Genomic DNA, 25,071 nt, shown 5'->3' on the forward strand with positions numbered 1-25,071 from the left:
CGGCTGAGTCATCGAGTATAATCGGCACACTTCCGGTCGTAACTGCGGGCTCCATGGCGTCCATTTTGGATCTTGTTGTTCGCCGAATCAGCGGATCTTCTATCCTGCTGAAGAGCCAAAATGACGGATTGTTGGATTGTTGCGTTGGTACATTCCAGCTGAGTTGAGCTCAAGATGGCAGCCTCGGTGGAAGACGAGTTTGAAGATGCACCTGATGTGGAGCCTTTAGAGCCGACATTAAAGAATATTATAGAGCAGAGATCACTCAAATGGATCTTTGTGGGGGGTAAAGGTGGCGTTGGGAAGACCACGTGCAGGTTGGTGAATGAACGCGCGCGTTTTACAGCAGAGAGACTGTTAGCTGTCATTGCTGCTTCAGCTAACGTTAACTTCGCCTTATGAAAATGGTTTTATTAAAATAAAAGTGTAATAACAATGTTTCATGGCGGTTTTGTTACACAATTGTGGCTAGGCTATGTTTACTTTGGTGAGACCATGATACATTTGTTGTTGTTGTGATTTTTTTTCTACAAATAAAATCTATGGTTTATATACTTAAGCCATTTAAATAGCTCTTTAACTCGAAAATTAGCAGTTGTATAATTACTGTTTTAACCATTTTTTGTTTTGTTATTAGTTCAAATCATAGTAACCACAAATGTACCATTTTCTAACTAAGGTTACATTAACTATATTTGTTTTTAACTATAGTATTACAAATGGTAATCAATTTGCAAAAAATCTTCACTACAGTTTAACTAAACCATTAAAACCTACTTTTATATTTTATCAGACCTTAATACCACATTTAATTTTGTGTACGGTTTTGTCAACCTCTTTGCAACATTTAACATGTGTGATCATTTTTCTGTATAGTTGTCATGTTTAATAGCTGTCTGTCTCTTTTTGTGTCACAGCTGCAGTCTGGCGGTTCAGTTAGCAGCGGTGAGAGAGAGTGTCCTTATCATATCTACAGATCCTGCTCATAACATCTCTGATGCCTTCGATCAGAAGTTCTCCAAGGTTCCCACTAAAGTCAAAGGCTATGAAAACCTCTTTGCCATGGTGGGTTATCATCATCAGCAGGCATATACGGCTAAATGTGTTTATACTGAAACTGGATTGTACGGTTTTCTCTGACACTGTGATGTAGAATTATATATTTAGACGGCGTGAAATACTCTGATTTCTCACCATGAATGGCCGTTTGTTCAGTTCTTACTGAGGAACATTGTTCAAAGATCATTCATCAGAATTTCATTGTGAACTGTTACGTTCAGTGTGTACAAAGCATAATAACCTTTTTTTTGGCAGTTTGTTAAAAGGTAGTTAAATGCCTGGGAAGATCTAATTGGATCTGTTTTTCAATATGTAGGAGATCGACCCCAGTCTGGGTGTGGCGGAGCTGCCCGATGAGTTCTTTGAGGAGGATAACATGCTCAGTATGGGAAAGAAAATGATGCAGGAGGCCATGAGTGCCTTCCCTGGCATCGATGAGGCAATGAGCTATGCAGAGGTCATGAGGTCAGACTTCCACAGTATTATATGGGAATGTCATTTGTAATTTATTAGAATGGCTACATGCATGCTTTAAGAATTATTTCTCTTTTTATCTACAGTTGCCTTGTTTACAACATATGGTTTGTTGCTTTGAGTGGTCACTGCTAAACTTATTTCCCCTTTCTTGGTACATTCTTACCCCTGTTTCACAAAGCACCCGTCAGCAGTGTGTATGCAGCGCATATTTTTTCGGCGCACATGTTTACAGATGAGAGCATTCATACCGCACGTGTAAGCAGCGCGTACACTCAGAGCAGAATATTTTTCCTGTGCTGCTAATGCTCAATTAAAGAGACAAAGTCCACATAGACATGATTAACAGGAAAAATTAACACTTTTACCTTCAAAGCATTTAAGTGGGGTTTTTTTAACAGTCGCCATGAGTTTCAAAAAAACACTTTTGCCTCGAGTTCTTTGTCCAAAATCACAACAGCACATTTAAAGGATTTATAATACAAGTATATCTTAAATGTTATGCTTATATTGCATATGAAGGAGTGGAAAACGATAGCATATGCTGTCAGTGTGCTGTCTGAAACCCCCTGTCATCATAACCTTCTGAAAAATCAGATAAAACAACGCAGACATCATGTTATATGCTTATATTGCGTGAGAGAAAAGCGATCGCATCACAGGTCAGTCACTTTCTCCTATGGTGAGTTGACCCTTTAGTGACTTCTTATCCTTCAACGCAAGATGACATTTTATCTATCACTTGTACCATGTGGATCTAAAAGAGCATGATACAGGCAGATATAACAAATCATAGTTATGCAATCTACTTTAAAGCGCTGTGATGAAGATATTTTGCTCGTTGATGTATGTAAATAACTTGATGAGTAATTGCATTGTTGTACTCTGGTACCCTGGAAGTATGGTACATACGCTGCCGGTGTGAAATGACAATGGGCCCGTGTTGCTAATGCTGTCCTTATGCTTTAGCTTCACAATCAATTTTTTTACAGAAGTATGAATCAGCACTTGAGTCACTTACTTACTGCAATTTTTTAAGTTCGATTTTTTTTTTTTATGGCATTTCTATTTCCAGTACTGTAATGGAGAAAGAAATCCTCTTAATGCAGTTCCCCTTCTCCACCACTAGAGAGAGTAGTACTTTAATTTCATAGAACTCAATGATTGGAGATCACTTATTTATACCAGTCTGTCTTGTGTTTCTTCTTAGATTAGTGAAAGGCATGAATTTTTCAGTTGTGGTGTTTGACACAGCCCCCACGGGACACACACTACGCCTGCTCAACTTCCCAACCATTGTTGAACGAGGTCTCGGTCGCCTAATGCGGATCAAGAACCAGATCAGCCCCTTCATCTCACAGGTATCGGCATTCCTAGAAATTGACTAGACACAATTGAAAAAAATCTGATTCTGTAATAAACACCTTTATTTTGCTCGCATTGAGTTTAATATGACATTTAACTGTAGTACTGTCTAACCGTCTCAGATGTGTAACATGTTGGGCCTGGGAGACATGAATGCAGATCAGCTGGCATCTAAACTGGAAGAGACGTTGCCTGTTATCCGCTCAGTCAGCGAGCAGTTTAAGGACCCGGTGAGTGTCGCAACATGGTCTTTGTGGTCAGTTTTATTCTTGGATACTTGAACTAACCAGCAGGACCCACTTTCTGTTGCATACAGGAGCAGACGACGTTCATCTGTGTGTGCATTGCTGAGTTTCTGTCTCTGTACGAGACGGAGCGTTTGATTCAAGAGCTGGCCAAGTGTCGCATCGACACGCACAATATTATCGTCAACCAGTTGGTTTTTCCTGAGGCAGAGCGGCCCTGCAAAATGTGCGAGGCCCGACACAAGATTCAGTCCAAGTACCTGGACCAGGTCTGTAACATTTCAGTCTTCTTATGTGATGTCTTCTAATTTAGTTTAGACTTGAAGATTGAAAATAAGTTCAGTTTAATAAGACAATCTTGTTTCATTAACCTCTATTTCTGTTTTCATTTCCTGTCTCTTTTTCCAGATGGAAGATTTATATGAAGATTTCCACATTATAAAGTTGCCCCTGCTGCCCCACGAGGTTCGAGGAGCGGATAAGGTCAACACCTTCTCCAAGCAGTTGCTTGAACCCTACAGCCCCCCCAAGAATTGACTTAAATGATAACCACAACATGATCTAACCCACCATCATATTTCTCCTGCTGTTCTCTGATGCATATTGATGTTCTTCATCGTTCCGGTCATCTTCACATATAGAAACACCCTATGAATGTTTAATTTCTGACTGCTGACGACTACCTTAATTTCCTCATCACACAGTCTCTTTGCTCTCTAGCTCAGTTTTATTTTTGGTCATATTATTTATCATATTTGATATGTAAAGAATGTCATCCCAGCAGGGCTCAATTAGAAACATAAGTCCTGATGGTATGTTGCTTTGTGGTGATGGTGTTTCTGGTGCAGGCGCATAAGAAAACCATTCCTGGTCCAAATTGATATCAGCACCGGAATGTACCTCTGGACTCTTGAGTAATCCGGTTTTGCCCTCCGTTAAACAGTTTTTGGACCAGTGACTGGTTCAGCTTAACCAGACATGTTCTGACACTGATTTTTCAGGGTCTAGTCTTTATTGTTCAGAATTGCAGTTAGTGGTGTAGACTTGGTCCAAACCTCTTGGGAGATACATTGTCTTCAAGAGATGTTATGAAAAAATTTGACATTTGGTCAACCTCTGTTTGCAGTGAACAAAACTGTATGTACTCTGTACAAAGATTGTGATTCAGTTTATCTAATTTAATTTCTTCAGTTAGTTAAAGTGATTGTATTTATATAGACTTGTAATGATTAAGAAATTATGTTTAGATCTTGAATTACATTTTATTTGAAAGAAATATCTTGTTTATCAGCACAGCACATACAATATGAAAACTTGTTTCAGTCTCTCTCTTTTTACCTTTGGCTCTGATCCTTCTGTCTTTTGATAGTTTTGTCCACATGAGTCAGGAAATCCACTTGCAAAAACACTGCAGCCTGTCAGCAAAGAGGACAATTTGCAACACTACCACACTACTCATATGTTTCCTGCTTTTATTATCCTGTGCTTTCTTCTTGGTAACTAAAAACTAGGATCAAAATAAATAAAAAAACAGACAAATATCGGACTGAGGGATTTGAATATTTTTCTTAAAAAGTTTTCTTAATCAGTGAAAACAAGCTTCTTATTTATCTTGTAACTTGTGAATGCCTTTTTCAAATTGGGCTTCTTTTTGTGGAAGCACATTATGTTTCGAAGCAAAACGTTATCAAATAAACATATTCCTATCTACTGCAGGAATGCCAGATGTGTTTGCAGTCAATTATCCTAAAGTATAATACAAATATATGATGTGCATATTTCGACGTTAATCCAAAATATTTTTGCAATGTGTATAAAGAACCATGCTTCGAAATTATTTAAAGTGATTCATTATAATTATTTAACACGTGCTTGCTTTTGCTAAAGAAGCTTAAAACATTGTTTTCTTACACACATAAGATATTAAACCCAATATTATGGATAATAAAAAAATCTGTATTTATTTCAACAACACATCTGTAATGACAGGGCGAGTGAATTACAAGAGGTTTTTATACTTTGGTGTGAACTATTCCTTTAAATCACTCACGATTTGTATAATTCCAGTTTTGGACACTTTTTTTTATTTTGCTGAAATCTGAAGTGACCAGAGCCTCAGTTGGGGACCATTCATGGTTGACTTTAAGTGTTTCAAACAAGATGACCTGATGAATGGTTTATTTCGCTTCTGTCAAAAAGGTTGCACCGACCTGCTGTCTGCTCATGCGCAAAATAACTTCAAACGTCTTACATACCTGCAGTATAGCGAGATTAATCCATTATCTTTATGAATATATTGCCATTGACAATCTCTTGGAGTCTGTCTGAAATTCCTGGCTGTCGTTCTCTATTCATCATTGGCGTGAATCTCAGTAGGATTCTTCTCTAACGAGCTTTGCTGTCCTCGCTACGCGGATTTGTCCCGTGGCGCCCCGACCACTCCACGCATCACCGGCGGCGCAATGGACCTTTAACAGATGAAAGGGGACTGCGCAATTACCGTCTTTATGTAATAAAAACAAAAGAATACAGAGGCGCGTATTTCTTCAGTCTGTGTTTCCCAGGGTAGGTGTTTTTTAATCATTCTTTGCATATCCTTATAGTCTTGCCTTATTTAACATTTACTGTGTAACTGTCCAGATTCGGTAAGAGTTTATTGTGAAAAGTTGTCACATACTATTTAATGAATTTAGCCTCATGCAACAGATTTGAAAGTAATTTACTGGTCTGAAGATAATAAAGAAGATATAGCCTTATATCTAAAAAAGGAGACATCTAACACAATACAGTATGAGTTAAATTGAGTTAAATATTAACAAATTGTTTTTTACAGAAGACATTTACAAACCATTATACGTCGATGTATGAGTCTTGGAGGGTTGGATAGATTATTTCTTCACTTAAATACTTGACCGCAAAAATCGTAATTCTTTCATCATTTACTCAACTTTGTTCAAAAGCGAATTTATTTTTTCTGATGAACAAAGAGAAAGATATTTGGGAAAATGCTTATAGACAGATTTTGCGCCGCATTGACTACCATAATAGGTAAAAATAAAATGGTCAAAAGTCCCCTAGAACTTTTTGCTGCCCTACATACTTCAAAATGTCTTCTTCTGTCTTCAACAGAACAAAAAAATATAATGATTGTCCTACTATGGGAGTCAAAGGGGGCAAGATGTGTTTGGTTATAAGCATTCTTCCAAATATCTTCCTCTGTGTTCATCAGAAAAAAGAAATTGAATTGAATTGTTATTGAAAAACTGCCATTGAGGTACTCCAGCATGTTTATAGTTACCCAGAAATTACTTACCCACATTCACTAACTCTTGATATTTTAGTTGACTAAGCGTAGTCTCATGGGATCAAAAGCAGCATATCCAGGCACATTTTGTGTCTCCTATAAACTATACGGTTACGGCTCGTTTTATGCTGTCTTTGGTCGAATGCATAACGGCTCTAAAAGAATATCAAATAACATGCAAACATGCGTCGTACAACTGCAGATCCAAATCTTTAAATTGTGTCGTTGATGTTGTGAAAATGCTGAAATAACAAACCCAAAAAGTTAAAATCCCCGTGAACCGGAAGTTGCGATGGATATTAATTTTGAGATGGATAGTCATTTCAGAGGGAAGTGCATTCTCAGATTTTAACAGAAAGATTATCCGGGTAAATGAATTTTAAACAGCTTTACCCAAACTGATAGCTATTTACTATAAAAGTTGCAACATTAAATGAAAAAAATAAGAATTTGTCATTTTTTATTTCACTGGGTCTTTAAATGTTAATCATTTTTCACTAAAATCCGAACAAATACATTTACGCATTTTGGCAGACGCTTTTATCCAAAGCCACTTACATTGCAAAATCCTATACATTTGTTTCTAAATGCTTGCAATCCCCTGGGATCGAACCCTTGGCGTTGATACCACCATGCTCTTACCACTGAGTACAAGTTAGTTTCTAAATCCAAGTTAGAGATTTGCATTTATGATATTACAATTAATTATATATTTAAATTTACAGTGTGTGTGAATTTCTGGGTTACGCATCTTGTAAATATGCTGATTGTAAGGTAGCTATGTCTCTTTTGATGCTTTCATAAAGTGTGAAACATTTCATTTGTAAGGAGCATCAATGGTGCGTGATGACGGTCACTTACACCGCCAGAGTTGCCAATGCGCGTTTCTGCGGCTTCTCCAAACTCCTGCTGGCGTGGAAGGGAAGCATCTATAAAGTACTTTACAAGGAGTTTCTTGCCTTCTTCGCCATGTACACGGCAATCAGCATCTCTTACAGGTGCGTGACTTCTACTGTCATCCTGACCGTGAAAAGTTTAGACTTTTTTTCTTCCTTTTTATGGGTAATTTTCTCTCCAGATTCCTTCTTGTGGATGTTCAGAAGAGATATTTTGAAAGGCTTTCCATATACTGCAACAACTATGCCAGTCTTATCCCAATGTCTTTTGTATTAGGTACGAACACTCTGAGACAATTAACAGCAAAACTATTTTTGATTGTATGTTTGTTAAATGTTGTATGTTATTCTCAGTTTCCAGCCAAAACTAATATTACGCAATACACGTATACAATTAACCCGTCGGAGAAAAAAAACAAGACCCACAAATCCCTGGCCACAGTTTTGTAATTTGTTCCCTCAATTTTACACACACACGCATGGTGTATAAAGCATGTGTTCATTGCCGCGTTTCTGCATAACGATGGTTTGACATTAAACTTTCGATATTCGTGAAGTTAGGGACCATCTCTAAAGTTACATACACATTAAAATACCCTTTTCCAACTTCAAAAGCATTTACAGGGAATGATTTATAGCCACAAAACTACGGTGTTCATGTGTGTGTCAGCTATGCACAACCTTTTAGATTATTGAGTATTAAAATTAACCATCAAATCTTATGCACATATTCCTATACGTATTGCTATTGCGCTTCAAATAATGGTATATTTATGTTTATAAAACGGTCAGTTCTGGTCCATGATTCTGTTTTGCCGAGCAGAGTTCTAAGCCGTTATAAAATACCCCGATATACACTCACCTAAAGGATTATTAGGAACACCCTACAAATACTGTGTTTGACCCCCTTTTGCCTTCAGAACTGCCTGAATTCTACCTGGCATTAATTCAACAAGGTGCTGAAAGCATTCTTTAGAAATGTTGGCCCATATTGATAGGATAGCATCTTGCAGTTGATGGAGATTTGTGGGATGCACGAAGCTCCCGTTCCACCACATCCCAAAGATGCTCTATTGGGTTGAGATCTGGTGACTGTGGGGGCCATTTTATTACAGTCAACTCATTGTCATGTTCAAGAAACCAATTTGAAATGATTCGAGCTTTGTGACATGGTGAATTATCCTGCCGGAAGAAGCCATCAGAGGATGGGTACATGGTGGTCATAAAGGGATGGAAACAGAAACAATGCTCAGGTAGGCCGTGGCATTTAAACGATGCCCAATTGGCACTAAGGGGCCAAAAGTGTGCCAAGAAATCATCCCCCACGCCATTACACTACCACCATAATTGCATTAATGAGAAATTGAACAGGTGTTCCTAATAATCCTTTAGGTAAATGTATAACAGCTGACTGGAGCAAATAGCCCAAATATCATTTTATTTACTTTATTTTATGAAAACTTGCTAAGCATATGGAATAACCGTTTTATAAAAGCAATAAACCCCGCGAAGCGGTGGGTTACAGGGCATTTCAAAACAGCACAACACAACACCCTTAGCTGTTATAAAATGCACTGCAACCCACTGCTTCGCGGGGTTTATTGCTTCAACGAGTCCCTAAAATAGTTATACGTTTGCATGTGACTTGACGCTTTGTTTTAATACATATAAATAAAAGGTGTGCATTCTAGCTGACACACACATGAACACTTCACAGTTAGTCAGGGAAGTAATTCCCTTTAAATGCTATTGAGCTTTAAAATGTGTATATTTATGTATGAGCCCATACAGGAATGAAACAAATGGCAGTATTTGGATCTGATTTGACTTTTTAATTTAATACATATCAATAAATGTGTCATATAATTGACACACTGTACAGTCTTGCGGATATAAATCATTCCCAATAAATACTATTGAGCTTTAACTAATGGTATATTTGTGTTTGAGCCCTATACAGCAGTTAAAAACATTTACTTCTGATTTGACGGTTTATTTGAATAAATATCACTAAAAGCTGTGCGTTATAGGTGACACACACAAATGAACACTGTACGGCTTGTCTTGTGGCTATAAGTCCATCCATCCATCCATTTTCTACCGCTTATCCGAACTACCTCGGGTCACGGGGAGTCTGCGCCTATCTCAGGAGTCTTCGGGCATCAAGGCAGGATACACCCTGGATGGAGTGCCAACCCATCGCAGGGCACACACACTCACTCATTCACTCACGCACTCACACCCTACGGACAATTTTTCCAGAGATGCCAATCAACCTACCATGCATGTCTTTGGACCAGGGGAGGAAACCGGAGTACCCAGAGGAAACCCCCGAGGCACAGGGAGAACATGCAAACTCCACACACACAAGTCGGAAACGGGAATCGAACACCCAACCCTGGAGGTGTGAGGCGAACGTGCTAACCACTAAGCCACCGTGCCCCCCATTGGCTATAAGTCATTCCCTGTAAACACTATTAAAGTTTGAAACATGTATTTTAATGTCTATGTAAATTTGGCATTTATCGTGGGCACAGATTTTGATTTTGATGGTACAGATTAAAAGAAAATGGGCAGCTCGTGGCAGCAGTTTATTAATCCGAGAGCGTGGTTTTGTAAAACGTGGGAACAGTTTTAGATTCTGCGAGTACGTTTTTTAAATTGAGGGAATATCAAATCTGTGGCCATGGATTTGCGGGTCTTGTTTTTTTTCTCCGACGTGTGACCAGGCGGGCTCCGTACAATTCAGATTGATGTTTCTTCTAGGTTTTTACGTGACGTTAATAGTCAACCGATGGTGGAATCAGTACACTTCGATCCCGCTGCCGGACAGGATCATGTGTACGCTCTCGGGGGGAGTGCAGGGTGGGGACGAGCGTGGCAGATTGCTGCGACGCACGCTGATGCGCTACACGAGTCTATCTGCGATCCTGATCCTGCGTTCCGTCAGCACAGCCGTGTTTAAGAGATTCCCCACTATGGATCATGTGGTTGAAGCAGGTAACGTGCGTTTACAGGGTGCTTGGTGTATGACAAGGTAGGTTACTACGTGACTAATTATTGAAATTAAGTTACATTTCACCTGCTAAAAGGAAAGTTCGCTAGTCTCAATTACTTCATAACGCAATTTATTAGTATTTAATGGCTCTTTAAAATAATTTTCAGATATTTTATCCATGTCAAGGTTGATACAAATGTTAAAGGGGTCATTTGTATACAATGTGTATACACGATTTAAGGTTAAAAAACGCTTTATTTTCCACATATGGTGTTTGTTTCTCCCCTTTGCTCCGCCTCTCTGAAACGCGCTGATACGCGCGTGCTGACACCGTACATGCGTGGGGGTGTTGTACACTAGGCGTTTCCGGCAGGACTTGTTTGGCATTCACTTTTAGATAGAATGAATCATTTGTTCCCACACTTACATTTTTTTTAATTTTACGTGTCTAATAGATGTATGGGCAATTTATAACACACCAAAGACACAGAAAAACACGTATTTCCGCCATATGACCCCTTTCAGAATTATAATGCAGTTGGTTTTTAGACAGTAATTTAAAGGTTTCTGTCAATCTCATATTCATCTTGAGTACATATAGAGTAGTATTGCATACTTCTTATCTTCGAAGAGTTTTTAGTTTGATCACATTTATTAAAGATTGATAGAGCTTTACAATTGTTTCCGAAAACATACGGCGCGTGCGGGGGGGAGGGGTAGGCTGAATCAAAGCACTTGCGCACCTATTGTCAACAAAACACAGACATCAGTTGAACTCACCACATGTGGTGCGTGTCCGGCATCTTTCAGCGCTGAGACAGCTCAATATATCAGATTCAAACAATCTCCAAATCCAGAATTATATCCACGGTCTATATAACATTCATCACCCAAATGCAGTGAACAAACAAACACAAGTTAAAGTGACGTCTGCACACGCTCCTTCTCCTTCTCTTCTTTGGCCGTGCCGCAAGCTTTTCCGGGAGAATTGTCCAATAAGGGACTATGAAAAGTGGTTGCGAAACAGTTTTATATGTTCGAAAAAACTTTCCGAAACCCGTATGATTGCTGGGGAATGTATCGAGCAGTGAAAATACTACGTAATACGCCCAACTCGTTTTTTGACAAAAAAAAATGCAAAAAAAAAATGCAAAATGCATGAAATATCGTTGCAGGGCCGCTTTAACTAAAGATTATTTGGGGAATCAAATTTTAAAATGACCAACATTGGTAAGCTATTTACAATAAACGTTGCAAATTTCATGAAAAATAGGCCTTGTTTTTTTTATTTCACTGGGACTCTTAATACAAATATATTAGACCTATCGTAATTATTTGTAATTATTTACTGTTTTAAGTAACTGATGTGAACTGAAGCGTAAACGATATGAAATATTTTCCAGTTTTTCATGTAAATTTATTTTTGTGTAATTTTATGTTTTTTCACTGAAAAATGTAAAATATAAACTGTAAAAAAACATAAAATGAGATTTTTTTTCAAATATAAAAACATCCGCCTGCTGGGGCAGAAATAAAACAAAAAATAACGGGTTCCCTGTAAAATGTTTTGACCATGTTTTAAATTTTGTAAAATTATAGTTTTTTGACAGTATGTGTGGAAAATGTGTAAAAAATGACAGAACAATTAAAACGTTTTTTACAGTGTAGATTATTTAAAATGAATTTAAAATTTAAAAGAGTTACAGCATGGCATAATATAGCACAATATTCAGTATTGTATTTCTATTTCTAGGTTTTATGACAAGAGAGGAGCGTAAAAAGTTTGAGAGTTTGCACTCGCGCTATAATAAGTATTGGGTCCCTTGTGTATGGTTCATTAACCTGGCAGCAGTCGCTCGCTGTGAGGGCAGAGTTAAAGATGATCATACGTACAAACTCCTCATTGAGGTAATTCACACTCCAATATACAAAATATAGTCTTTCATTGTGTGAAAAGTGATTCTCATGATGATATAATTACACCCTGTTGCTCTAACAGGAGCTGAACAATTTTCGAGGGAAGTGCAGCATGCTTTTTCACTATGACATGATCAGTGTACCATTGGTCTACACACAGGTCTGATACTGTTCATCAGTTTGATAAAAATATATTTGATGGAACATGAACTCATATTCTTAAACTCTTCTTTTCCCACCATAGGTTGTGACTCTGGCAGTGTACAGTTTCTTCCTGGTGTGTTTGATTGGTCGTCAGTTTCTAGACCCTAGCCAGGGTTATCCAGGTCATGACCTTGACCTTTATGTTCCTGTCTTTACCCTTCTGCAGTTCTTCTTCTATGCTGGCTGGTTGAAGGTCAGGACCCACCCAAGTTCTAATATTCATTAGATGTTCCTTCCTCCATTCAAATGCCCCCCCTCCACACACACACACACACACACACTCCGTTTATTTTATTACATCAGGTTGCAGAGCAGCTCATTAATCCATTTGGAGAGGATGATGATGATTTTGAGACCAACTGGCTGATTGATCGAAACTTCCAGGTGCTGTTTGTCCTTCATTCATTCATTTTTATTTAGCCATAATTTATTCATTACTTAATCAATTTATTCACCACACAGAGACCATAAACAGGAATGGAGATGTTTTTGTTTGTGTGGGTTTGAAGGTGTCTATGATGGCAGTAGATGAGATGTATGGAGATCTGCCAAAGATGGAGAGGGATCGATACTGGAATGACTCGAACCCTCGTCCGCCCTACACAGCTGCTACACTGTTTGTGCTGCGCAAACCGTCTTTCCAGGGCTCCACTTTTGATATGGCGTCAGTGCATCTTTACCAATTTACTCTTACTTTTTTTTAATAAAAGATAAAGAAATTCTTAATTTCCTTAAACTAATAGCTCATACCCAAAATAATGTTTTTAATAATAGATTTTACTAATATTTAGGAAATTGTGGTCTTCCTCACACAAGAATGTCACAGTCAGAAAACCTCAAATCTCATGTCCTATATTTGTTTTTCACAGAGTAGAAAACAACTATTGGGAGGGAATGACACGGATACTGTATAATGACACAATTTGGGTACTTTCTTGGGTGAACTATTTCTTTAAAACGTAAAAAAAATACATTTAAAATCAAGTAAATATCTAGTAAATGTAGAAGTAAACCATTGCTGCGTCCCAGTTTGTGAGGCCATACTTATACTATACCCTTAAACTAGGTACAGTTTTTGCTGGAAATAGTTGAACTTTACGGAGTGCTGCGAGCGTGCTGCATGCGTTTTTCACACGATTTTAGACGCAAAATGTGAAACGGGCCTTAAAAAGTGCTCAGGACGTTTTTTGAAAACAAGGTTTACTCCATAGGTTATAATGTGAACAGACGCTAGCAGCTTTATAAAAGGAGTCAAGTCTGAACAAAGCCTAACACGAAACGGAAGTGGACATTGCTGCCTATATAACACTATAGTCTTTTACTTTCATGAACTTCAAAATACAGCTATTCCTTTCATTTATGTATTTATTATTTTTATGTAATGTTTACCGTTTACTTACATTTATATATTTATATATTTTATTAATGCAGTGTAGTGTCACTAAACTTCTGTTGAACACAAAAGAAGACATTTTGAAGAATATAGGACAGCAAAAAGATCTGGGGCACTTTTGACTGCCATTGTAATTTTTATCCCACTATGGTTGTCAATGAGAGGCAAAATCTGTCGGTTATGAACATTCTTCCAAATATCTTTCTCTGTGTTCTTCAGAACAAAGAAATTTATACAGATTTGGAACAATTCGAAGGTGAGTAAATGATTTTCATTTTGGGTGAAGTACAACTTCCATGGATTCACACTCCGGGAAACCACCATCAGGGTAATTTGGAAATACTAATTTCAGCGTACCATGATTTGGGACATACTAATTCTATTTTCGAAAAATATTTAGGACGGATAGTGTGCAAATTGGGATGCAGCATTATGCAAAAGATATATAAATATTACAGTAAAAAAATAAAATTTCAAACCCTTCAGAATTCCTAAGGAAGAGATGCATTTCCAGCCTCTGGAGGAGATCGCAGAGAACCTGGAGAAATCTGTGAAACGAAATCACAACCTTGGTCTCTTCAACCGGTTGCTCAGCTCCGCCCCCTCTCCCACAGGCTTCATGGGCGGAGCTTTGCGGCGCACCTCTGCCCAGCTCCAAAGATTGACACGTCCTGTCAGCCCGGATCCTTCCTTCTCTGATGAAGAGGCGGAGAGAGAGGAGAGCATGACGAGAAGTGTAGGAACAGTTGGTTCGACGCCTTCCGTACTTGGATTAGACACCACCCAGAGCACCATCTGCAGCTGTGGAGGATTTATTAACACCCACCCGGCACTGTTGGATGTGGAGTTCAACAAACAAGAAGATGAAGAGGACAGAGAGTGGAGCTGCTTTAAGAATAATGAAGAAGAAAACAAAGGTGCAATTTTTTCGGAGAAAGAATCACTTGTGCCAAAAATACTACCACCTACATTGCAGACGTCAACAGGCAGGAACAAGCAAAGACAGCATCAGCAGCCCACAACAGACCGACAAAGTCTTCTCGCTCTGGACCAAGGGAAGCCTCACCTCCACACTTCAGGTCCCAACAAAGGCACTGTGCCCGACATTTTCTCCTGTCAGGTTATGACACCAAATACAAAAGCAGAATCTAGTGTATCTTTACTAACTCTTCCGTCACTTGAGGTGTTGGCAATATCTGATGATTTTGAAAGAGAGCTGATGGTGGCAGATTAAAAATGATCCCCTTCCAACAATCAAACTCAATGGGTAAATGTTGGGTCATAGGTCAAGGGGTCAGTCAGAAAGATTGTGGCACAAAACTTGATCTTTTTGTCAACTTCATCTTCCCTAGAGTAAAAAAACGTGTTTATGTACACTTCCAGTTAAGAGTTTGAACACATCTAAAAAAACTTTATATAGAAATAATGATAGATCTTTATTTTGCAGACCTGTTTCACTTGTACATACTGTGTACTTATAGTTTAATTATTAAATTATTATAGTTAATATTATAACAGGGTAATAACTAGGTACTAAACATGAACCTACCCCTTAACCTAACCGTATCCAATGTAGTTACTTTATATTACCCAGAACTTTCTAAGGCAAGTACACGGTTAGTACACTATAGGTACATACTGTAAAATAAAGTGCAAAATAATCCAGTTTAATCAAAAGTCTTTTATGTAACGTACATGTGTCCCTACTTTTGTTGGGTAGTGTAAATAAAATACAACTGTATCGGCTGTTTTGCAAAGAATGAATAATGCAATACTGAATACAATATTTTTTTATATAATCTTAAAATTGAAATTAATGTAAAAAAATGACAGGAAAAATGTCAGTAATCAGCATTGAATGCTTAGAGTTTTGTATATTCTTGCACTTTTTTATTTTAATATCCATATAAAATAGAGTAACATGTACACTAATAAGTTCAACTGATATTTTTTTTAAATATAGCTTTATTAGTTGTATTGTTATAGAAATATAACAATAAGATAACAATAGGGAAACGTAAAAAATATAATGTAAATTTCTGATCAATATTAATAATCCTAACATCTTTCCAACCCTTACTTTAAATTGTACAGAACCTTTCCCTAGGGGGCAGTATTGCATCATTCTAAAACTTAAACTCTGTGGATCTGCTATTTGAATAGAAAGAACTAAACTGTAAACAGACTTATTTCAAAAACATATGCACTTGATATTAAACAGTGATTGTTATATACTTCAAAATGTGTCATTTATTAAAGCTAGAAATGTCTAATGTGTTATAATGAATGTGTAAAGGGTGGGTATTTTTTAATAAATTGTTCAGATGTTAAAAATGAGACTGCACATATTCTTATAATAATCTTATTTAAAAGTCTGGTGGAGAGAACTTGATAGGTCAATCCATCTTTTGTGGGAAAATAGGGGACGTATGAGTGGCAGACAAAAGATGTAACTTGTGTTTTTAGTCAACACATTCAGTAAGAAACAAACTCCAGCCACAATTTGAAATCTAATAGTAAAAAACAACAACAGACTCACTAACAGCACTGTTTCGCTTTAATTGACACCGTCATATTGTTTGTCATATTGTTTATTTGCAATGAAAAAAGCCTTAGTAGGGTAAAATATTTTTGTTAAAATACTATTGACAGAAATGCACAATAATATAGATAACTATGTCTTCAGATGCGCATAAAGACCTTAAATAATGAAGTGCTATGTTTTTCTTAGACGAGCTATTTCTATGTACTTTCACAGCGGGTCCCCTTAAATGGAATTCGCCATCTTGTTGCCCTAAACGGAAAAACTGCTCTACAGAGCACGATAAGTTCTTCTTCGGCAAAGAAGCCTAAACGTAACGTCATAGTTATGTGCAACCATGTGTAATTCTGTTTAGTGCTTCGAAAGTTAGAAGGTAAAGTGAGCAGTTGGTTGCAATTCGCAACCTCACCACTAGATGCAGCTAAATTGTATCCACTCACTGCACCGGTTGGCAACTTCGTTACTGTATAGCAACAGTATAGAATAGCAAGATCTTATTTACATACCGTCCAAAAAACCATGGCAGAGCGAAGCAACCTTGTGTTTTCTTGTCTTTATTAAATCGTTGCTATTAAAAATGTAATGCACAGATCGTTGACATTAAGATCTGTGCATTAATATAAATCTCATAATTCTTTTCCTATAATTCTTCATTCATATTCTTTAAATGTCATATTAAAATAAGCAGCATATAAAAATAAACAACCAGGGCTCACCTTTAGTGTCCATGGGAGCGCAAATTTATTGCATTAAAAGCAAATGGTATCTTACTTGAGAACAAACTTTGAAACAAATATTGGCAATCATACTTTCAAATATTACCAAACCAGACCAACATATGTTTAACAAATATTTATGTTTGAGGAAAACAACCTTGCATTCATTAAAACAATCAAACATTTCAAATCCACTTGAACCACCAATGAAACACATATGATTTAAATTGAAAACAGACAACGGAGGGTCCAACAGAGACTTTGGCATATAAATCCCATTTCCTGCTAGTTTCATGCTGTGTTTTCCTGCCCATTCTCATGGTTACAATATAGTTCAGTATAATAGCAGCCATCTCGTTGAGGAAAATTCTTTCAATCCCTGAGGGGCATAATTAACTGAAAAGTGATACTACATCAGATTAATTAAGGACACATACCTGATTCTTACTCGTTTCATACTGTATATGGGAGTATGCTTGTGAAAGAGAGTCTCTTTCTGTGTTTGTGTGTTTATGTGTTTGTGTGAGAATGTCCGCCTTCAAGTATGTGTTTGCTGAATGAATGAGGTCTTTAACATCCGCAGCCATTCTGACCATCGGGGGGCGTGTCTTGCAGACTCTGGCCTTTGTGGTTGTTTAACATATTTGGGTCTCCATCCAAGCTTTCGTTCATTTTATCACAGATGATGTCAACCAATCGCTCGAAGACTTGCTTTACATTGATGTTGTCCTTTGCGCTTGCCTCGAAAAACTGAAAGCCTGCATACACAAAAGGTACAATTAGTTGCATTTAAAAAGATGGAAAAAATAACAAATATAACAATAAATTGGGCAATAAAGTAGGAGATTAGGCTACTACAACTTGAGCAACACAATTGCTTCTTGCGAAAAGCCTGTATAACAGCATTTCTTCCTTTTTTTATTTTTGCCATATCAGGTTGTGTAGTACAGAGAGAAAGCATAGACGGTGATGTGGTATGCAAAGGGTCCAAACTTAACACTGCCCAAATAAATGAAAGCAAAATAACATAAGTGCATAAAACTTTCAACCTAAACACAGTTTAAACTGAATCATGAGAAACATTATTTGACCTCAAATATATGTGGAGTGCATGATTCAGACATACCGTATCACGTGCTTACTAAAGAAAAATAACTCACACAACCAGTTTACCTCAGTGGGAAATGGACCAATACATTTTGATCTTGTATAAACTTTAACAGTTGTGACAAGACGGTATTCTCAGATCTCCATTTATCCAAAAAAGCCTTTTCTAGTTGGCTAATGTGTGTGAGATTAATAGGATATTTTCATTGTCACATGCCTAGTTCATCAGCCAGTCTTTGTCCGTCTTCTGCAGCCACCAGTCTGTCATCCTCTAAATCACATTTGTTTCCCACCAGAATCACTTGTGCATTGTCCCATGAATATGTTTTAATCTGTGTTGCCCTGGAAATACACACACACACACACACACACGCTTTTATTCACTTTCAATTGAATAAACTGTCATGAACATTTTCATAACACCATTATGGGGCCTGTGGGTAATTTTTTAGATTGACCATCCATATTAAAATACATGCAGCCAAAGGAAAAACTTTAAAAAGAGACCATTTCAATTTTTATTAACTGGTTATAGGTATATGCTTAGGTAAAATGGTCAACTTTTTTTTAATTCTGTGAACAATGTTTCTCACAAATTTCAATTTAAAATATTGTTTCTATTGGGAGAAAATGAAATCTGGAGAAACAGGTCAAAATAACCCAAAGGATGCTCTGTATTTTTCAGACCTGCAAAAAAGTTTTTATTCAATTGTACAAATAATACTAATGTATATATTTTTTAAATGTATATAGGAAAATATATTAAAAACATTATGTCACTCCTGAGATTTGTTGAAATTCAAAAGACACTAGACTGAAACAAAAACACAATGCTGATTAAATAAAAAATTTGAATGGTCTCTTAATTTTTTCTGCGGCTACACAAAAAATGAATTCCTATAGCCAGACCCAGAGTTGAGTTGTCCATAACACTGAGAAGTTTCAACTCACCAGTCTTGCACAGCGTAGAAGGATTCTTGGTTAGTAATGTCATACATTAGCAGGAAGCCCATTGCTCCTCTGTAATATGCTGTAGTTATGGTGCGGTACCTCTCCTGTCCTGCCGTGTCCTGGTCAACATGCAAACACATGCAAACACTCATAAAATCTCTCATACACTGGTGCAAGCATGCTCTCTTAATAAAATGCACGGCAGCAACCTTGTGGTTTGCTTAAGTTTAATATTTATCATACTCATACTGCTCAGTGGAACAAATTTGTAATGAAATTGATATGTAACATGAAATTTTCCTAATAAAGTGATCTTTGGACAACAAATTAAGGGATTAAAAGTATCTTGAGTGACATAATTTTATAAACATAGCAATATTAAACAAAAATATAGTGAATATTTATTAAAAAATATAAGTGTGGCCCCCAAAAAAACTAATTATTTATACAAAAACATGGAAAAAAAACAGAGACAGATGTTTAAAGGTTAACAGCCATGTTAAAATTGTAACCAGGCAACGTTTGATTAGTTTCCATGATACTGAAAAGCCTTGACTTCATTGAGAATGCTGTGACCTCACCTACAGAGGTTACCATGGTGACTCTTGGTTTGGGCAGCTGCTAGAGGGTTGTATATATTTGTGTGTGTGTGTGAATTGTGTATTCTGAATTCAAACTAATGGGTGATCAGCTTGAATAGATAAAAGCTTCAACCCCTTCTTTCAACAAAGATAAGATGTGCCATCTGCCACACACACAAATACACACCGCTGATGACTGGTTAAACAACAAAGAGAAGTGAATCATACCATTTACAAACATTATAGCCCAGCAGATCTCAACTGGTTTTGTTTCAGCACCCGTATTTGTAATCGAAATAACGTTTGACAACAAAACACAGCAATTATACCATAAATATTACAACAAACAATCTTTTTAGTTAGCGACAGACCTTTATAGACATTTTCTTCATTTATTAAAAGTTGATGAGCTATCAAAAACTATGCATGGTTATGTTTGCTTTGTATTATTTGCTATTTGCATTGTTCCCCATTTAATGTCCATGCAACTATATAAACAAACTACTAGTTGTAATACATCTGTCTTTCATTCCAAGAAGATATACTATGGTCTTGAAAGTCAGCAAACATAACTGATCATGCTGCTATGACTAATCATATGTAATGTGTAATATTTACTCTTCCCCTATAATAAAATGCGTCAAAGAACATTTGTCTTTCTGTTTAAATGATCACCTCCTCCCTTAAGTAAACCAGAAATATAATGAGCATGCACATGAAACTCCTAGAGACCGCACAAACAGCAATAGTTTTCTCCACAGCACACGGTGTCATAGCAGTGCAACATGTCTTGCGGTAAAACATGGGTGATCATTAACTAAACATCAACTAAACATCTTCAGAGTTGAGAGGAAAGCCTGCCGTAACTCTCTGTGTCCTCCGCACCCATTAAATACACACAGCATGGCTTGGCCCATATTCTGGCCTTTTGACAACAGGGGAAGGTCTTTACCGAAACCAAATGTATACATATCCTGTCAGGAAGAGCTGTCAATCATTCTGGAAAGTAATCAGTAGTGGTTACTTCTAATGAAATGGCCTTTAACTTTAGGATTTAACATCTCGTCACAGCCTGAATCAAAATGAGCTTTTTAAATGGATATTTCACCCAAAAACATTAAAAACTGTGTGTATGTGACTCTTTTTTCCTTGAAACAAAAAAGAAGGTATTTTGAGACATGTCTCGGTGGTTTTAATTCCATGCAATAGACTCCAATGGGGTCCCAAATGGTTTGCTCGACAACATTCTTCAAAATATCTTCTTTTGTGTTCTGCAGAAGTCATACAGATCTGGAATGACATGAGGGTGAATAAATGAAGAAAGAATTTTAGGGTGAACTAAACTATACCTTTAATATTTTGTGGACTGTGTGTTTTTTCCTTTAGCAACTCTTTGTTTCTCGCCCAGAACATCTTTTTTTACAGAAAAATAAAAAATCCAGTTTAATATTATTGATATAGTCTGGAAGAAGTTGAGAAAAATGCTTTTATCATGACTCTTGGCACACCGAGTTGCTCTGAGTTGATTGGAGGAAATGCGGCTCAACACCTCAGAGGCGTTTTCACCAGCTACCCTTCATCAGCACAAATGACTGCTGCTTCCTCTGCCGAAGAAGGTTGCGGTTGTGAACTGCCGCACAACAACAACGACTCAAACAACTCAAAAAAGAAATTACATTTAACATATGTTCTTTTATAACAATACACACAGTTCCAGGAAACACAGCGGATCATAAATATTTCTTTGACAACATTGAGCAGCTGATATTCCGACCTCATTCCTGTTTCAGTATTGATTCAATTTAAGGGAATCAGCAGACAGACTGTCTACAAGATAGAAAAGCACAACCAATTGGATTTTATAGCTTTTATGTCACGTTTTTCAAAATGAGGTTCTTTACAAATGGATTCAGCTGTGTGTGTGTGTTCCACAAATAATGCAGCACATTAAATCAGTGGGCCATCAGGATTGGGTAGAGCTGGTGATTTCGTAACATTAACCATCATTGTTGACACTCCCACACCACTACCCAGATTATCTTGATCACAGTCTTGCAAAGTCATACAGACACATCAAATGCTATTCTCCAGAAAGGAACTCTAGCAATAGCACATATATTTGAGAAATATGTCAAATAAATAGATCATAAAATGAGGGATTTGTTTAATAGGAACACTTGGTTCAATGGCACTATGATTCTGAATTTATTTTTTAACAGATATCTTTACTAAAAATAGGTTTAAAAAGGAAACCAAAGCATGCCGCTTTATGCCATCCTGCTACCAAAAATAAACAAATACTTTCACAAATAACCCCCTTTTAGAATAAACTATAAAATATCCCCCATCCCTCGTCCCGTTTTTGCACTCACCCATATCTGCAGTTTTACACGTTTTTCATTACGGTAAACCGTTTTGACTTTGAAGTCAATGCCGACCGTGCTGACGAAGGCTGATGTAAAAGAGTCATCAGCGTACCGGAACAGGAAACTGGTTTTTCCCACGCTGCTGTTCCCAATTATGAGGAGCTTGAACATGTAGTCAAAATTCTGATCAGCCACATCCTTCTGGATTTGTGTCTGCTGGCGTGTATCGTTGGCAGATGCCATCTACAGGGATGGAGGGGAAAAGACAAAGTAAGCCAGAAGGCACAGTGCCATTATCTCCAAAGTAATTGGTTCAAATGACAGGAAATCCTCATAACAGTTAAAGGGATAGTTCGCCCTAAAATAAAAATTCTGTCATTATTTACTCCCCCTCAAGTTGTTTCAAACCATTATAAACTTACAAAAAAAGAAAAGTGTCTTAATGTAGAAAACCAAACAGTTCTGCAGCATCATTGACTACCATAGTAGTAGTTTTTTCTTACTATGTGTTTTTTCTTACATGTGCCCCAGAACTATTTGATTACACACAGTCTTCCACATAGCCTTCTTTGTGTTCAGACAAACAATGACTTGTATACAGGTTTGACATGACAGAATTTTCATTTTTGGGTGAACTATTCCATTTAAGGCTCAAGTCAAAGGTGTACTACTTTGTCCTAGCTCCTGTACTGGGTCAAGTTCTGTATTCCTCCAGCACTGTCCACTATAACAGCTGAGTGGAGATCTTTCATTGATTAAAATGCCATTAAAACACTAAACATTCTGGTCTGGAAAACTATATTAGAATGTAAAGCATTCAGAACACTTATAGACTATGTTACAAAAAAATCTTCTCTTTGGTTAACCACCCTATCGTTCCTTACCCATACACTGTGCGTACATACCAAAATTAGAGTTAATATTTGGGTAGTGGACAAATAATCCGTACCATGTGTCCTATGATGTGACTGCAAAAAAATTGAAAACAAACGGTTAATAATATTTTTATAAATATTTATATTTATAATATAACTATCATACCCGCGATTTATCTTCATTATTATTTTATTTTCTACATTTTTGCTTTCTAGTTATCAATTACCCATTACCCAACAAATTTTCTCATGAAATGTTATTTCCATAAAAACAATGCACACTTTGAGCCATTTATTTCAAATGCCTTTGGAACTGAATGTGTCCTGCTGGTCTGAATAAGGAATGTCGCTGTCTTTCCTTTTATTCTGTTAAAAACTCACAAGTTATTGTATCAAAGATTCTGGCCTTATTGGTGTTTGACATGTGGTTAAACTAAGGGTATGAAGCATTAAGCTTCATGCATTTTTTTTAAAGAAAAAATTATGTGTACAATTGAAAGACTGGATCTACACTCCTATATTTACACCTGCAAATGGCACACATGAGGGAGTTACCAGGATATGACACACCTTTGAACACGTTTGAACGAACACAGTGATGTTATACCACAGTCTACAATTGACTTATTTTATATCGAAAAATAAGAATGATATACAGCAAATACACTGACGTATTTTGTATGATCTTGGTGTTTCCACACCTCCAATACGCAGTACATACCCTGAACTACACATGCATCTGTCAAACACAATAACTCCATCGCGTAACAGACGCAAATAACTTTTCACACTGTTGCGTTATCAATAAGAGAACGCAAAATACGGAGTAGCAGCTTAGAATCCTCAAAGCATGCTTCCATATGGACACCTTCCAGAAATATCATACTACCGTACACGAACATACACAAAAAAATGAGTCTCCTTAGGCAACACGTAGAACAGGCTGACAAACCTTGCTCAGATATTCTTGTAGTTAATTTTATAAAGTTGCGCTGTTCCTCAGCTTGTTCGGGACATCCAGTGCTCGGATGCGCGGTGTCCTCAACGATCCACTTTCACTTTTCCTGCACGCGATTCTGGAAAAGGTGCACGCGATACTGGAGAGGTGCACGCGCTGTTTAAATCCCGACCATTGCCTTCACAGGGGCGTTGCAACATCAGAGCTTTGATGCCTTCGCCTGCCGCGACCTGCTGGCTCCCCACCAGTTTTATTTTGCTGACGGATGGTTGAAACTGTTTTCAGATCAGCCAGCGGCCCTGGCGAGTTGTCAGCATGCACTTACTGTAACCAATCAACAGGTCCGCTTGTGTGTCAGCATACATTTACATACGGGTCATTCTCTCTTAAGACTTACTGAAAATACCCGGAAATTTTATTAGGTTTCTTAACAAAATATCGTCTGTTTACTATTAAAAAAGACCTTATTCCTTATTAAAGACCTTATTTGTGCCTTATTCCAGTAGGATGTAGGCTAATGGCGGTTTTTTGGTTCGCATCCGCATCCAGTAGAGACTCACAGAGATCATAAGCTTCCATTAAAACAAACAGGCCTCACTCCCATTATAACCATTAGAGTTTCTGTGATGATTTCTATCAGACAATATGTTTAAATGTTAATGAATTACATTTTGCAAATTTCAAGCGGACACTAGGGTATATTAAGCTATGTATTTGCATAACTCTCCACACCCTGCTTGCTCATAAACAAGCTTACAAAACCTCGGTCAACCCTAACAACAACAGTGAATACGTTGTTTACATTCATTATTACTGTGACGTTATATGGGTCAATGACGTGACATGTATTTTTTGTGTCCAAATTCATTATTTTCCTAAAAAGAATTTGAATAAATACATGTCATATATCAAATGGATCTACAATATGTCCTTTATAAGAAACCCTTTTCATTTTATTGAAATTCAATAGATTTTTTGAGTTTTGGTGTTTGAAAGACCAAAAATGTCAGGTGGTGCGACCGTCCGAACATACAAACAGAGAACAAAACTGAGAAATAAATGTTAATTTTCTCAATAAAATTCTTAATAAAATATTTTGGCATGATTTTATGTTAAATTT

General features: G+C 37.2%; 3 protein-coding genes across 5 annotated transcripts; 2 read left to right on the forward strand and 1 right to left on the reverse strand.

The window, feature by feature from the left end:
* Positions 1 to 142: 142 nt before the first annotated feature.
* On the forward strand, positions 143 to 4,862 carry get3 (guided entry of tail-anchored proteins factor 3, ATPase). Its single transcript, XM_056740418.1, has 7 exons — positions 143 to 317; positions 918 to 1,065; positions 1,376 to 1,524; positions 2,744 to 2,894; positions 3,021 to 3,128; positions 3,215 to 3,412; positions 3,552 to 4,862. The coding sequence occupies exons 1-7, from the start codon at positions 175 to 177 to the stop codon at positions 3,678 to 3,680; spliced, it is 1,026 nt and encodes a 341-aa protein (XP_056596396.1). The 5' UTR covers positions 143 to 174; the 3' UTR covers positions 3,681 to 4,862.
* Positions 4,863 to 7,293: 2,431 nt separating this feature from the next.
* Positions 7,294 to 16,033, forward strand: best2 (bestrophin 2). The gene is made up of 9 exons (XM_056732123.1): positions 7,294 to 7,445; positions 7,526 to 7,620; positions 10,110 to 10,343; positions 12,095 to 12,249; positions 12,341 to 12,418; positions 12,503 to 12,655; positions 12,766 to 12,846; positions 12,972 to 13,126; positions 14,342 to 16,033. The coding sequence occupies exons 1-9, from the start codon at positions 7,294 to 7,296 to the stop codon at positions 15,087 to 15,089; spliced, it is 1,851 nt and encodes a 616-aa protein (XP_056588101.1). The 3' UTR covers positions 15,090 to 16,033.
* A 1,081-nt stretch (positions 16,034 to 17,114) lies between these two features.
* rab3da (RAB3D, member RAS oncogene family, a) lies at positions 17,115 to 24,281 on the reverse strand. Of its 3 annotated transcripts, none has more exons than XM_056737620.1 (6): positions 23,946 to 24,281; positions 23,068 to 23,086; positions 22,125 to 22,361; positions 19,172 to 19,290; positions 18,438 to 18,562; positions 17,115 to 17,871 (listed from the first exon to the last, which is right to left on the reverse strand). In XM_056737620.1, the coding sequence occupies exons 2-6, from the start codon at positions 23,068 to 23,070 to the stop codon at positions 17,684 to 17,686; spliced, it is 672 nt and encodes a 223-aa protein (XP_056593598.1). In that variant the 5' UTR covers positions 23,071 to 23,086; positions 23,946 to 24,281; the 3' UTR covers positions 17,115 to 17,683. The 3 variants fall into 3 exon arrangements, with proteins under 3 accessions (XP_056593598.1, XP_056593613.1, XP_056593606.1); XM_056737635.1 differs by having other exon boundaries at positions 23,024 to 23,086; positions 23,946 to 24,280; XM_056737628.1 differs by lacking the exon at positions 23,068 to 23,086 and having other exon boundaries at positions 23,946 to 24,279.
* Between the last annotated feature and the right edge of the window lie 790 nt (positions 24,282 to 25,071).

Source organism: Triplophysa dalaica, chromosome 2 (genome assembly GCF_015846415.1).
Source record: "Triplophysa dalaica isolate WHDGS20190420 chromosome 2, ASM1584641v1, whole genome shotgun sequence".
NCBI lineage: Eukaryota > Metazoa > Chordata > Actinopteri > Cypriniformes > Nemacheilidae > Triplophysa > Triplophysa dalaica.